We start from the raw sequence: 15,738 nt of genomic DNA on the forward strand, positions 1-15,738 counted from the left end.
AGACACAGATGATTCATGTGAATTTCCACAGATGTTTGGTTTAACGCTTTAACTACGTTTATTAAAAACAAAATAAAACACAAGCTGCAAAAACCAAATTTAAAATATTAATATCGAGTATATATAACACTCATACGATATCCCAGCCAGACACCAGACATTGACGTTTGACTCTCTGACTGACTGACTTGGCTCCGATTCAACGATTTTGTGTGTGTCTGTGTTTTGAAATTGTTTATATAGATTTATGTATATTATTTTGTTTTGACCGAAATTGCGTTTTGTCATTTTAATTGTTGAAAATTATTGTACTCTCTCTGTCACGCTTTAAACAATTCTTTTGTTGTCGTCTTGTCTGGTCAAATTGCATATACTAGGGAATTATTCGTCATACAGTTGAACAGTTGAATGGGTTTTATTTTGTTTTGTTGTGACCCATTTATTTTCTCTATAGATCTTCATCTGTCCTTCACAAAGCGCGACAGCCTCGACAATAAGTTTAAGTTTTGTTTGATAATTATTTCATTTTTTTTAATACTTATGGTTAAATCAAAGTCAAGTCAAGGCATTATGAGCGCCTACTATCCGCTGCACTTGAATTTCAAGTGCCTATCTATTTATCTATTATGGTAAATCAATCAATCTTATCAATCTTAAGTACATACGTGAATTTTATTTTCGGACCAGAGCGGACCCCCCATTGGTAAAAAGGTTAGACGTAAATTCTTCAACTGGAAGAGCAAAACAAATTATAAATAAAACGCAATTGTTTTTGGCATATATTTTTAAAATTAAAATCCATTAAGTCTCCCTCTCTGTCTCTCTCTCTATCTCTTATCTTTTCAATAAAGATTATTGTTAATATTTAGGCATTTGTTTTCTCTTTCTTTGAGAAAACTTGCTAACAACTTTGACACGTTGTGTCGAATGAGTTAATCAACATTTAGAGACCACAAATCAATCTTTAGATGACTTGAGATGAAGCATTAGTTCTCGAGTCGAGGTTCTGACCCCCTTAACTTAAGTCTAAGAGGTTGGTTTAAAATCTAGAAATTATAGATAACAAATAATGAAAGTCATCAATTAGAAGGAAGAGTGATCACAAAATGGATAGTTAAAGGTTTTTCATGAAACTGCGAATTCTAACAATCTTTTGCTCGTTTTAAGGTGAACAAGCAATTTGTCAAGACTTTTCGCTTAGCCCTCGTTTAATTAACACATTTTCTGTTGATAGACTTATGTAAATTGTGTCACTTGATATGATTTTTTGTTTATACTATATGACCATCCTTCAGTTGTATAGTATTATAGTAACAATACAAATCACTTAGCACAATGGGCGAACTCCTCACAATTGACGTCACAAATGAAATGTGTGACACAAAGTCCACGCCCATTGGATGGGGTCTAAGACACAATTAGTCAGCGAATGTCCCAAGAATTGATTTCACAAAAATTGTCAAATATTAATTTGTCGAAATATGATTTTTTTTGAAAGATTTCCGTACGCAAGATAAGATATAGTAAATAGGGAGAGAGAAGCACTCTAGTCATAATGAAAATGTTTAGAATAATCTAGTTGTCCAGGGACTTTTGACAGACATGGGTCTACGTGAAAAATTTCGAAAACATAATGTTCACAAGGTAGGCCTTTGTTTTGAGTTCGAAAGGTTTCCTAGTTTGTATCGGTCAGTTTAGAGTTTTATTTCGTTTCGTACAGGCCAGTAACACTTCAAATACATTTATATACTTTTTAAATTAAATAGTTCCAATTCAACAATTTTTTCTTAGGGTTTTCCTTTTTTTTTTTTTTGCGCAAAAGTTTAAAGTGTATTTCCAAATTGCACGCGTAAAGAGAAAAGAAACACAAACACACCACACACAGATAAACAGAAGAAAACCTTTGCACATTTGGATGGAATGATTCGCAATCAAAAGAATAAGATTGCCATACTGGCCCAGCAGGGAGCTCAGGTTCAATTGCAACAAACTGGCAGCATTACGAGCACCATGAGACGTTTCTGTCAAGAGAGTAGATCGTGGACATCTCCTGCTGCTGCTGCTGCCGCTGCTGCTACTGCTGCCACCTCGACGACATTCAATCCTCCCGGGCTGAGCCAGATAGCTGCCAAGATCAAGGTGCCGGCCATGGAGAAGGCAAAAAAGCTAATTGGCTTTAAGAAGACATTGGTCAATGAAATGCAAGGGCTGAAGACTACATCAGCCTCCGTGGCTCTGCGAAAGACCTACAAGGTTTTCGGTAAGAACAAGTATTTTTCATCCTCGAGTAGCATGCTGGCCCGCTGCCCCAGCAGCATGGTGGTGATAAATCCAAGGCGCTACCTCTCGCTTAAGCATAATCTATTGGCCAAACAGCAGTTGGCCGTTCAGGAGCAGCAGCAGCAGTATCCATATTGTTCGATCACAAAGGCAACCACTTCGGCCAGCCAGAGGGGATTCAACCAGGCTTACAATCGCCATGCGGATGTGATCGGGCGATTTGCTAAGGAGATTGGCGATTCGATTAAGGAGGAACTGATGGTCATTGATGACAATACTAAGCAAATTCTGAGATACAATGCAAATGACTATCCCAAACGACAGCAAACAGATAGTTTCTACGATCCTCTGCACGGATGGAACCATCCGCGTCCATTGAATGTCCTAACGCGACGCGAGGCGTCTTTTACAGCAGTCACAGCACCAACAGATGAAGCGAACGCTAGAGACGAGGAGATTGCCAGGCGTGCAAAACCACGACAACGTCGTAATTTGTGTAAGAACTATAATACGATAAGCTCTGAGGGTTTGGGTGATGGCAAAGGTCAACTCGGCCAATTGCATTCGCCTCCGAGCAAAGAACGTTTATCAGATTTTCGTTATGGCAATCGGAAGATGAGTGCCACCAACACCACCATCTCCAATCATTTACTGGATAGGCCCTCCAAGACGACTGTGAGGCCACAAAAAAGAAGAGGAAGAAGACACCGAAAAGGATCGCTACAAGCAGCCTCTGGCCGAACGTCAGTTCTTGGAGAAAACCATTTGGGGCAATATGGGCAAAAAAGCGTCACACATGCGTCTGGATGATTTCTACTATCCCCAGTTTAGCCCGGCTGATGGTGAACGTACTGGTGTGGCTACTCCTGGGGTTGAAAGTGCCGCCCAGCGTGTGATCAGTAACCAACATGTTGATGTGCCATCCCGGACGGGCAAGTCAAAGAAGCGAGCCAAAAAGGCCAGACCGATGGTGGGTTTTGTGGATCCGGTTCCCAAATTCAAGCCACTTTTGGGTCTCCCCTCCGAGCCTCCATTCCTTCGTAGGCGTGTGGCACGTCCGGTCGCGGCTCATCACAATGTCAAGAAAACCATTATTAAGTCTGATATCCAAAGGACTAAGCGCAATCAAACAATGCGCCCCCTGGTAATGCCGGTCTACAACAACACTCCCATTGCCGCTGTCCAGAAGAGTCAATCCAAGCTGGACAGCATCATGACGTCAACGAAGCGAACGGACCAAGAGAATGGTGCCTCTCCAATGATCGGCCAACAGCGTAACAACAAAAAGAAGTCCACCAAATCTAAAGTAAACACACCATCTCACGAATGGGAAATGGAGCCCTCAGCATCCAAGCAGACATTCTATGTCAAGGAATCGGCTGTCCAGCGTGTCAAAGCCTCCTGCCCCAGTGAGACTCGCAATAGTCATATTCCATACATGTTGAGAGCCAACAGAAGCTTCTATTAAAAGAAGCACACTCTAGCCACTTCCAATCCAAGATTGTCCCCATTCCCTTTGCTGGATCTGGCTAGCGAAATTGCAAGTGTTACACAGTTCAAATTCTATCGTATTGGGACGAATATTCGCCCCCGCCGCCTATGGCAGGCCATTGATATTTGTGGTGATGTAATAACGTGTATTTTTGGGACAAGAAGTCAACTGAAACTGTGCGAAATGATGTCAGATTAAATAAATTGCCGACTAGCAGTATTATAACTATATAACTTTGAGTTTCTAACTAAAGGGTTTGTCAGGTTGAAAACGAGAGATTAGGCAATTGATTAGACGCTAGTTAACCATTCACAAAAGTTGCCATAAACTCTCATCAAATCCTCTGACATTTGTAATATATCTCGAACCTCATGAAATCTTTCTTCAATTCCAATTTGATCAAATTTTTCTCTAAGTGTATTCTTTTGGTTATATTTCTTCTATGATTTGTGTTCTTTAAGCGAGCTATTATGATTTGTAGAAATTTGAATACACAGAAACCAAATTATTATACGTACAACAAAAAATTATCTCAATTAGATTACTTTTTTGCTGCACCAGAATTTCCAAACTAAAAACACAACAACAAATACAATACCCCCCCCCCACCCGAACAGAAAACGTATATACACCCAACAATATATACATATATAACTATACTTTGATGCAACATATTTTCCTATTTGTCAATGTTTTTTGGAATATGTACAATTCTCAATTCAATTACAAATATTAATTAGTTGTCTGAACATTTGAAATTTTGTTTGAAATATAATTCGATACTAATTATTGCCATTGTTTTCTTCAAATCTCATCTTGAAATCGAATACCTTCAGGTGCTGTCCATGAGCACAGATGAATACCGCAAGACATCGTTGTTTGCAACCGGTTCCTTTGATTTGGATTTCCCGATACCCGATTTAATTGGCAAAACCGAAATACTGACAGAGGAGCATCGGTAAGTGGTGGCTTAAATCTTGATTGATTGACAAATGGAAACTAATTCTCGCTGTTGTTTTATAGTGAAAAACTCTGCGCCCATCTGCCGGCACGTGCCGAGGGCTACTCCTGGTCACTGATCTTTAGCACATCTCAACATGGTTTCGCCCTCAACTCCCTTTATCGCAAAATGGCGAGACTAGAAAGTCCTATTTTAATTGTCATAGAGGATACAGAGCATAATGTAAGTAAAGAATGAAGTGTTAAATGTCTAGGAAGGATGCAAACTAATGAGGACTTCGTTTAGGTATTTGGTGCTTTGACCTCCTGCTCGCTGCATGTGTCAGATCATTTCTATGGCACAGGCGAATCCCTGCTCTACAAATTTAATCCCAGCTTCAAAGTATTCCATTGGGCTGGTGAGAACATGTACTTCATAAAGGGCAACATGGAGAGCCTTTCCATTGGCGCTGGCGAGTAAGTATTTCTATTTATTTTTTCATTCGAAAATAGATACTAATTTTAATTCTGGTTATTCTCTTTTAGCGGTCGCTTTGGTCTCTGGCTGGATGGTGATCTAAATCAGGGCCGATCTCAGAGCTGCAGCACATATGGCAATGAACCATTGGCGCCACAAGAAGACTTTGTTATCAAAACACTCGAATGCTGGGCATTTGTTTAAACAATTGTAAAACAAGAATTTCTGTTGAAAACAAAACAAAAAAAAAAAAAAAGAGAGAAAAACATATTTAAACGAGGATAGGAGCCTATACCGCGCGCTCCAGCCTCCTTAACTCCCCTTTCCCACACACACACACACACCCCTACACATACAATTCCCCCCTATCTATTTAATTAATTAATTATTAATTATATGTACTACACAAAAACCAACCTGAGAATGATATCAAAAGGCGAAACCTATGTGAGCTGACACGCAATAACAAGAAACAATTGAAACACTGCAATTTGCTTGTTAAAACAAAAGAACGAAAGCAAGAAGAGGGAAAATAGCTAAGCGTTTCAACGTATTAATTATTTAGTTTTTATATTATATATATTGTTAAAAACGATAACAGAAACTAAAACAAAAGCAACGGCAACGGCAACTGGCAACATCAGCGAAATGCAAAAGAAAAGCGAAACAGCAACTAAATTATGTGTTAGATTTAAATAATAATCATGAGAGAAAACAGAAAACACACACAAACAAAAATAACCATGTAAAACAAAAACACAATTGAGCAGCACTTACGCGTGCCACGCCCCCGCACACACGCCTACATATGGAATGTATCATCTTCTCAGCATCATCGCCATCATTTAAAACAAACTCATGCAACATTTTTAGTTAAGATCGAAAAAAAGCAGTAAAAAAAAAGAATAATGCAAAATTATGGAACTTTTTCGTTCACTTTCGTTCCCTCCCCCCCCAACTCCCCATTGTGAGTGAATTTAAACAATTAAAAAAAAAAAAAAAAGAACACATAAAAAACAAACGTGGAAAAGTAATAAAGAAAAGAATTACGAATTGTCGATATAATTTTTAGTGCAAAGATAATGAAAGAGAAAACAGTTGATTACCGTTCGATCATCAGTCCTTGTTCATTTTGCAAATGAAAGTAAAAATATTTTTTAATGATTTAATAACTTTTATATATATATATATTATAACTAAATATGTGTTATGTGTTAGTAGGAGAAAGACAAGACAGACAGGCGAAATGAAAAACAAAAAGCAAAAAAGCAAAAAAACAGAAGTCAAAGCGAGTTAGAGCAAAGTTTTTATGTTTAATTTTACTTATTTTAATGTTAATTCTAATGATGTTGACTTTTATGCAATTATAATATTTACTAAACAAAATGAAACAACAACAACAACAGCAAACAACTAAAAGAAACAACACAAGAATGAAATACACAATATTATACAATACAAAAACCAAAAGAAAATACAAAAAAAAAAAATCATGTTTTTATTTTATTTTCAGTTCTCGCCCATAAAATTAGGCAACAGAATTTGACACTTTCTTTCTTTTCAAGCAATCCCCATGAATTAAGTAAAAGTAGGTGAAGCAAATCAAATTGTTGCTGGGATTTTGAATTTGAATTACACAAAAAGCAACAACAAACATAAATGGCTTTATATCCCTTTTGAGATACACTTAGAGTTTATTATATGATATATATGTATGTATGTATGAGTGGCGGCTATAGGATTTCAATCCCTCACTGATGATGTATACACAAAATTATGATATACAAAATATATATATATATATATAAATGTACAATTCGTAGAGCAAAACTGAAACTAGGTAAACCAAAAACAAAAACAATGTAAGTGTAATTTTTGTAGTAAAACCCAATGTTCCCTAGCTACCCCCTCCATTCCCCCCACCTTAAACGTCTCAACCAATTCTACACAAAATATATATGTATTATATATGTAATTAACGTAAAAGGCAACACGAAATGGACATATTCTAAATATTCACTTGACATACATACATATATTTGAGAAAATACAAAAACAAACGAAACAAAATTGCTGATATTTTACACGAAATATTTCATTTTCCAAAAAAAAAAAGACGAGAAAGAGAGAGAGAACACAACAGCAAGATTAGATTCAAATTCCAATACCAAAACATAAAACAAAAAATACTCTTACTATTATTATTTCTTTAAACCCTAAAACTATAACCCAAGAGAGAGAGTGAAAATTAAAAACATATTTTAGGGGTTAATGACAAATTGGTATTGGGTAAAGAACATTGTCTAGTTTTTTGTTTTAGCCTGCAACAAAAACTTTAGAGAAATTTAGCTACAACTTTTTTGCACCCCAACCAAAAACAAAAATCAAACATGAAATGATAAATCTACTTATTGTATATGGATATTTCTGAATATATATACATATGTATAACTGAATGAAAATTGCAAGCAAAACAATTTTTGTGTAGTTGTGCGTGAAAACAAAAGAAAAAAACCAATTATACTTATAACCTCTAGCACCCAAATCAGGAGGAGACACAAATTGCAATTGAATTCCTCTAGTATGTTGTGAAAATCGTAAGACTCTCTGGCCAACCACAAAAAAAAAAGCTATACCAAAAAAATAATCGAAATTTCAAAATCATTTTTCCATCAACAAGAAAAAAATCTCTGAGACCAAAAATGCGTTTACTAAGAAAACTACATATTAAACTGAAGGAGTAACTAAAAAAAAAACACACAGATAATGTACCCCAAAATAAAAAACTAAAATTTGTTATCATATAAAAGAAGAAAATCGAAAAGATTCGTTTTTTGAAGCACGCGCAAAGTTAGTTTTGTGGCGTCAATTACTAGTCGAGCCCTGAAAGGATATTCCATTTATAAACCTTTCAAAACTTTTTCGCATTAGCTGGCGCAAATTTTAATTGTATATACATATATCAATATATATAGAAAATCAGTTCTAAACAACAAGATGCTTTGTATTCTAAAAAAAGGTTTCAAAATTTTTGTCTTTCGGAAGCTTAGAAACAATTTTTTTTGGTTCCCGCCCAAAGGGGGCACAACTAGACATGAAATATGAAACGCTGCTGACGGAGATTAGAGGCGAATCCAGGGGGCAGGAACTGGGCCTCATCATCACCACAAAATCTTCCTCTGGGCCCATTTCCTCTTCACAGAGATAGACAATTATATTTATCTACATTAGATCAGTCTTAAATCTCTTGATTCACATTTAATTTCAAGAATTTTGATTAAGAAACGTTATCGGAAAACGATTGACTAGCTTAGGCATATCAAATATTAACTAGACCATGGAAATCAATCAATTTCAGATGGCAATTTCTTTGATTTCTTCTTTAAGTGAACAAATGTCAAATTTTGTTTTTGATTTAATTTGATTAGGCAATGAATGCGAATCCTACAGGGGCTCAATTTTCACACAAAACATTGTTTATATATATAAACATACATATATAACTAATATTTAATTCATATGAGTATTAATTTTTGTCGTAGTAGCAAGAACAAGAATTAAAAACCAATTTGTTGTTAAATTACGTAGACATTTTGTTGTGCGTTGAAGCAAAAAAACCAAAAAACAAGCTTAAAAGAAAGTGAAATATTTTTGAAATTGTAACTTCTGTCAATTAAATTGTAGACTGGTGCATATACCAAGTGAAAAACAAAACCAAATAAAACGCGAAAGATGAATAATTAAATTAAAGGACATATATGTATCATAATAATACAAATTCAGCATTGGTTAAAACGCTCCAACAATAATAAAAACCACAAAGATTTCGTTAGACGTTAATAAAAAAAAAACACATTGAAAAGTGCTTAGTTTATGTGAAATTAGTAGGTATATTGACGCAAATTAATATATGTATATGTATATCAATATCAGGCCTAGGATATCCTTGAGGCAATATCCTATATAAAACTTGCATATGTGTATATATGATGAGTAATTTTTTAACTCAGTATCTGCATTTTTTGTCGGTGCTTTAAACGAAAAACTTAGAGAGAAAACCACAAAACAAAACAAAAACCGAAATAGCCAATGTTGAGTAGTCGTTTCTAGTTGTTGTGCACTAAATCAAAAAACAAAAACCAATGAAAATAATAACAAATATCGGGCAAAAAGAACACACACGAATAGCCACACATTAACATAATTCGCACAATTTAAAAACAGTTCAAGATTTTGCTACATAAGTGTCATACAATTTTGATGTTTGCTGAAACGAAATGAACCTAGAAACTAAACACTTTCTCTTTGAGTTTGTTCCCTGGAAAATTGTACAAACGAATCCCTCAAATTATAGATGCCTGACATATTTAGCAGCCATAACTAGCGAACGAAAAAAGTCCCCTAACTGAACCGTACCGAACCGAAATCAAACGATCTGATAAACTATATATATATAGAAAGATAGAGAGGCTTTAGGGCAAAAATGGAGTGTTTATTTTTCTACCATCAAAAAGGCAAATGCAAAATAGTTGACTCTACATAGAAAGACAGATCAGTCATGTATATATACATACACAAGAAGATACAACTCACACACACATATATATATATATATATGTGGTATTTATTTATATTCCGGTTTCGTTATTGGCATTGATGTTAGTGTTACAATTAAAGATTATGGCTTTGAGAAAATAAACGGACTGTAGGTCTGTCCCGAAACGTGTGCTCGCTATCGTTGCAAACTTAGAAGTCAGTGTGACCGTCTTTTATTATTATATGCTGGCTTAGCACTACGAACTGGCTTTAGAAACGATGACCGCTTCTGGTTCTTTTATTGTCTATCGGTGCCTGATCACCGGTTCCTACATTCGGCCTTCCTGACGTTTCATTCGACTCGAATGAAGTTTCCCAAGGTTTCATGAACTCGGCCACAGTGGATGTTTTAGTTGGTCCTTCCGTATCTCCTATTTTTTCAACCTCATATCTTCCATGTTTCTGGACTGATACGACCTTGTACGGACCGAAGTATTTTCCTTTAAGCTTAAGACCTACCCCGTACTGTGTCCGCTTTATCGCTACTAAATCGTTAGGCCTATATATCCTTTCGATCTTCCGTTTTGCATCAAAGGACTTTCGATTTTCGTCCTGTAGGACTTTAATATTTTCAATCGCCCTATCTCGGATCTCTTTTCGTTCCTCATCCAACTCGTTCACTATGCATCCTAAAATACGCTCTCTTAGCTCTGCATCTTCAGGAACTCTCATATCTAAACCTGTTAGTATCTTAAACGAACTCACTTTGGTGCTTCTTGGCTCAGTGTTGTTTATCAGTTGTTGTACCTTGCCTACATGCTTATACCAGGTTGCTGGGCTTTCCAAACTCAATTTCGTTAACATGGGTACAATGATCTTGTGCATTCTTTCGACCTGCCCGTTTCCCCGCGGAACACCAGTTGTAATTAATAAATGTTGTATGTTATTGTCCTTACAATACTGTTCAAACAAATGTGACGTAAACGCAGTTCCCCTATCGGTCACTACTCTCACTGGGTTACCGAATATATTTGCTTGTTTTTCCAAATGATTTACGACTTCGTCTGCCCCGGTACTTCGGGTAGGATATAACCATACGAACTTACTGAAACCATCAACAACTACTAACAAATGATTGTACCTCTTCTTAGTGAGGTCCATCGGCCCCACATGGTCAATATGAAACGTAACTAGCGGCTGATCTCCCTTATCAATCGCTGTCAGATACCCTTCTTTTCTACCCATTTTCGCATTTGTTATTATACACTGTACGCAACTCTCAACTATTCGTGTAACTTTTCCTTTCAATTTTCGAATGAAGTATGATTTTTCGACCAATAACTGTGTTTTCTTTGCTGAGAAATGTCCTTGTTTATGGGCAAGTAAGATAATTTCATTCTCCATCTGCTCGGGTACTACGATCAACTGCTTATTGGCATCTTTGAACAAGACCTCATTCAAAATATAGAAATCCTCATACACGCCCTTTTCAACTAGACTTCTTACAGCATTTGTCCAATCATCAACCAATTGAGCTTCTTTCAGACGATGAATAATACTATCCGATATTGAATAACAGGCGACTCGACTCAAAGCATCTACATGCCTCATCCTTGATCCTGACCGATGCTCTAGACTGTAACTAAAATCCTGCAAGAACATGGCCCACCGGGCTACTCTCAAGGGAACTTCCTGTTTTTTCATGGTCATAGTAAATGCATTACAGTCTGTAACTATAGTGAACTGCAAGCCAAGAATGTAAACTCGCCACTTCTTTAGAGCCTCAATTATGGCTAGAACTTCTAGCTCGTATGAATGATAGTTCTGCTCACATGCTTTCGTTTTTCGACTCATGTACTGAATTGGATGGAACAAATTATCCTCAGTATCTTTCTGCATTAGAATTGCCCCATAACCATATTTTGACGCGTCAGCATGGACCTCTGTTTGCGCTTTCGGATTATATAACTTCAATACCGACTCACTCGTTAATGCTGCCTTCAATCGTTCAAATGATATCTCCTCGATCTCGCTGAACACAAATTTACTATCCTTCCTTAGCAAATCGGAAAGTGGCTTCGCCATTAAAGCATATCCCTCAATGAATTTTCGGAAATACGATGTTAAACCGAGAAACCTTTGCACTGCTTTCTTATCCTGCGGTCTTGGGAAATTGTGTACCGACGAAATTTTCTCTTCACTCGGTTTTATTATCCCTTCACTAATCACGTATCCTAGAAAATTGACTTGATTTTGAAGAATCTGACACTTTTTCCAGTTTAGCTGTAATCCATTCTTCTCGGCTACCCCCAAAACTAATTTAATTCTTGACATTCCCTCTTCAATGTCTTTGCTTGGAATGATTATGTCATCCATATATACGATCGCTATACCTTTCTGAATCAACTCCTGCATTGCTGCCATCATGAATCTCGTAAAGACCGCTGGAGAGTTTGAGATACCAAACGGTACATATAAGAATTCGTACTGTCCTTTCTGAGTAACAAATGCAGTGAACTTTTGCGAACTTGCTTCTACTGGTACATGAAAATATCCATTTTTCAAGTCCAGTGTAGTAAAAACTTTTCCTCCTTGCAATTGATCAATTACACTGTCCATCAAAACTATCGGAAAATTATCGCGAATTATCTTTTCATTCAATTTTCTATAATCGCAGCACAACCTTTTAGCTCCGTTTGACTTTGCTACCAATACTATAGGGGATGCATACATCGATGTACTATCTCGAATAATTCCTTCCTCAAGCCATTCTTGTATCTGATTGTCTACAATCTGCTGATCGCAGTAGGCCAACCGTCTTGGGTGTTGGTATACGGGAATATCATCTTTCAAAATAATTCTCATTTCGGTCTTCGCATCAGGATTGCGTTTTGGCTTGTATCGCTCAACTATCATTTCGACCTCTTTAGCCTGTTCTTGATTTAAATGAGACAACTCTAAACCGATTTCGTCCTTCCCTTCAAAAACTGTGCAGACATCTTCAAATTGCTTCATCCAATCCTCAACAGATTCAGTCTTTTCTTCTACTACCTTTTTCTCATTGCTAATTAAAAACTGAGTGCCATTTTTTGTTACCTTCATGTCAACACTATCAAGAATCGTTCTTCCCAAAATAGCGTCAAACCCCATGTCCTCATCGGGAACTACATGAAACTCAACTACTATTTTAATTTTGTCGATGATCACCATTAAAGAGAAACTACCAAACGTTAAAATTTTCGCATCTCCTATTCCTACCAAACACTTTCCAGAACCTGTTAGTTGTTTAACTCCTAGCTTCCAAAAAACACTTCGACGAATCAAGCACATATCTGCTCCTGTATCTATGAGCCCTTTAAATTCGATATTCTCATAGCTAACATTCTTTAGTTCTAACCCAGACGGGGTGAACGTACTCGAGCTAACTTTAACTTTGTCATGTTGAATAACATTTGCTTGCTTCTCTCGTTTAATCTGTGTTTCGATGCTACACTGAGCTGCACGATGACCTGGCTGACCGCATTTGAAACACTTTCGATCGTACCTAGGACAATCTTTTCTTAAGTGAGTCGCCTCTCCGCAACCAAAACATTTTCTCTCTCGAGCCTGTACTGCCTGTGCTTCACTTGAACCATATGCCTTACTTTCAAATCTGTTTGCTGCCTTGTATGAATCACGTCCCTTCTTATAAACTTCGATTTGAAACTTTAACTCTGAAATATTACGAGCTTGGAATAACATCATTTTGTTAGTTTTTGTATCCGGAATACCTTTAACGAAGTACTCTATCAGACTCTCCTCATCTACGTCTACCGGCTTCGCAATTTCCATCAATGCATATAAATATTCATTTAGAGTTTCGCCTTTCTTCTGTTGGCGCTGATTCAACTTCTTATGGACTGCAGCTGAAGATATTCTTACACTAAACTCAGCACGAAGAGCTGTTTTCAAGGATCTCCAGTTTTTAATATTTCTCTGACTTCTTATGAAAGATTTTGCCGCCCCACACAATAACTGTTTTCCATACACAAATAACTGTAATTCATTCCACTGTACCGTGGCTGCACATTCTTCTAGTTCTTCAATCCATTGAGCAATGTTAGGAATATCTGAACCAGAATACTGTGACACGCTGTCCTCAACATCTTTCAAAGTAAACCATGATCTCTCGGGTCTAACTACGTTTCCCGCTGCAATCTCTAGTTCCCCATTCGCTGTTATAACTGACTGATCGTCTGATTCCTCATCTTCCTCCTGCAAACCATAATAGGTGAGTAACCTATTCTGCAAATCCCGTTTCCTGCCAGTCGTAGGGAGCCCTAGTTCGGATAATTTCGATCGCAAAGCCACCACGCTTAGAGCCAGAATCTCTGCAAGCTCCATCTCAAACTTAAAATTACGTACAATTCTTCTTATACTATGTTAGTATTATTTTCTAGCTTTGAAAATTGTTATCAGTTTTCGCTAGTTCTGAATAACATACGCTTTTCCCGTCTTTCGTTGGTCCCACGTCGCTCTGCTTTGTCGTCGTCTTCTATTGATCGATGTTATTCGTCTTATCGCCAAATTCCATCCGAAATCCCCTCTTAGCAACAATACTGCAGTTTCTCGCCAACCTTCGAGTTGTTGCCACTGCCAAAACTTTCTCACGCCGCCGTCACCAGATTTTGTCCACCGCCACCACTAACGCAGTTCACTCCTAGAACTCAACGCTAGTTTCTGTAGACTTCAAGTTTCGTTGCGTCCAGCCTTGGCTAACCGCTGTACACTTCTGCAACAGTTAACAAAGCCTCGAAACGTTATTACCACCAACACTGGTAAACTACTGTACACTTCTCCAGCAATTTACACAGCCTCCGTTGTGGCAGCCTTGTATCGATTTTGCAACCTTTAATCAATCTTGCAACCGGAATCGTTGTAGCCACAATCCTCTCTAGCGCCGTACACTTCTCCAGCGCTCTCTATTGTGCCCTTCGATCCGTTCCTGCCTTGCCTTTTGATTGTTGGTATATCCCAATGGTACCTTCTTCGGCCAAACCTCACGAATATTTCGTCACGTGCTGCGAAAATTCCAGAACCACCTTTCTGATCAGCTTTCTCACTCCTTCTGCAGTTTCCTTATGTCAGCGTCACTTGCTGTCTCCCTCGTCGGCCAAGTTTTCTAGTTCTTGTTGCTCGCCGATACCGCGCTTTTACTGCAGCTATCTCTCTTCCTCTCACGTGAACGTTTCTTCGAGGCAGCGTCACTTGCTGTCTCCCTCTTTCTTAGAATTTTACAAGTTTTAACGAATTTGTAAAATTCAATAGCCAATATTAATTGTTTCACTTTTAAGCTGCCATCCCGGACGAGCCCCCAATTTGTGGTATTTATTTATATTCCGGTTTCGTTATTGGCATTGATGTTAGTGTTACAATTAAAGATTATGGCTTTGAGAAAATAAACGGACTGTAGGTCTGTCCCGAAACGTGTGCTCGCTATCGTTGCAAACTTAGAAGTCAGTGTGACCGTCTTTTATTATTATATGCTGGCTTAGCACTACGAACTGGCTTTAGAAACGATGACCGCTTCTGGTTCTTTTATTGTCTATCGGTGCCTGATCACCGGTTCCTACATATATATATATATATATATATGCGATAATATATATTTTTGGAATAAGACGAAATTGCAAACTCAAATTGAAGAGACAGTTAGTAGAAGAACAGGAAAAAACAGAAATGAATTTGTTGTTTTTCTTTGTTCTAATCTCTTTTTTTTGTGTTAAAATCCATCTACATATATATATATATATACAAATATATATAATAAAGATCATACATGTGCAAAAACAAAAACGAATACATGATTAACTCACAATTTGCAAGTCGTATGAGATGGAAAACAAGATATATATGCTATATGTAAAGTCATTACACAAACAAAATGAACAACAACTTTTCTGAAAAATAAAATGTATATTCAAATATCATTAAATACTAAGCGTTTTTATCTATAAATCGTTTAACCTTCATC

General features: G+C 37.1%; 2 protein-coding genes across 21 annotated transcripts in view; both read left to right on the plus strand.

Moving 5' to 3' along the window:
• Positions 1–15,699, plus strand: part of mtd (mustard) — a 77,112-nt gene extending 61,413 nt beyond the window's left edge. For all 20 annotated transcript variants that reach the window (XM_068301866.1, XM_068301865.1, XM_068301867.1 and 17 more), the window contains 4 exons: positions 4,609–4,730; positions 4,796–4,955; positions 5,019–5,188; positions 5,258–15,699. In XM_068301866.1, coding sequence (XP_068157967.1) covers positions 4,609–4,730; positions 4,796–4,955; positions 5,019–5,188; positions 5,258–5,393 — 588 coding nt within the window. In that variant the 3' untranslated portion in view covers positions 5,394–15,699. The remainder of the gene's footprint in view (positions 1–4,608; positions 4,731–4,795; positions 4,956–5,018; positions 5,189–5,257) is intronic.
• On the plus strand, positions 1,568–4,005 carry LOC137585868 (uncharacterized). The gene has a single exon (XM_068301875.1). It carries the CDS (start codon positions 1,921–1,923, stop codon positions 3,088–3,090), a length of 1,170 nt encoding a protein of 389 aa, XP_068157976.1. The 5' UTR covers positions 1,568–1,920; the 3' UTR covers positions 3,091–4,005.
• Positions 15,700–15,738: the final 39 nt, after the last annotated feature.

The sequence above is a fragment of the Drosophila tropicalis genome, unplaced genomic scaffold, assembly GCF_018151085.1.
Source record: "Drosophila tropicalis isolate 14030-0801.00 unplaced genomic scaffold, ASM1815108v1 contig_878, whole genome shotgun sequence".
Taxonomy (NCBI): Eukaryota; Metazoa; Arthropoda; class Insecta; order Diptera; family Drosophilidae; genus Drosophila; species Drosophila tropicalis.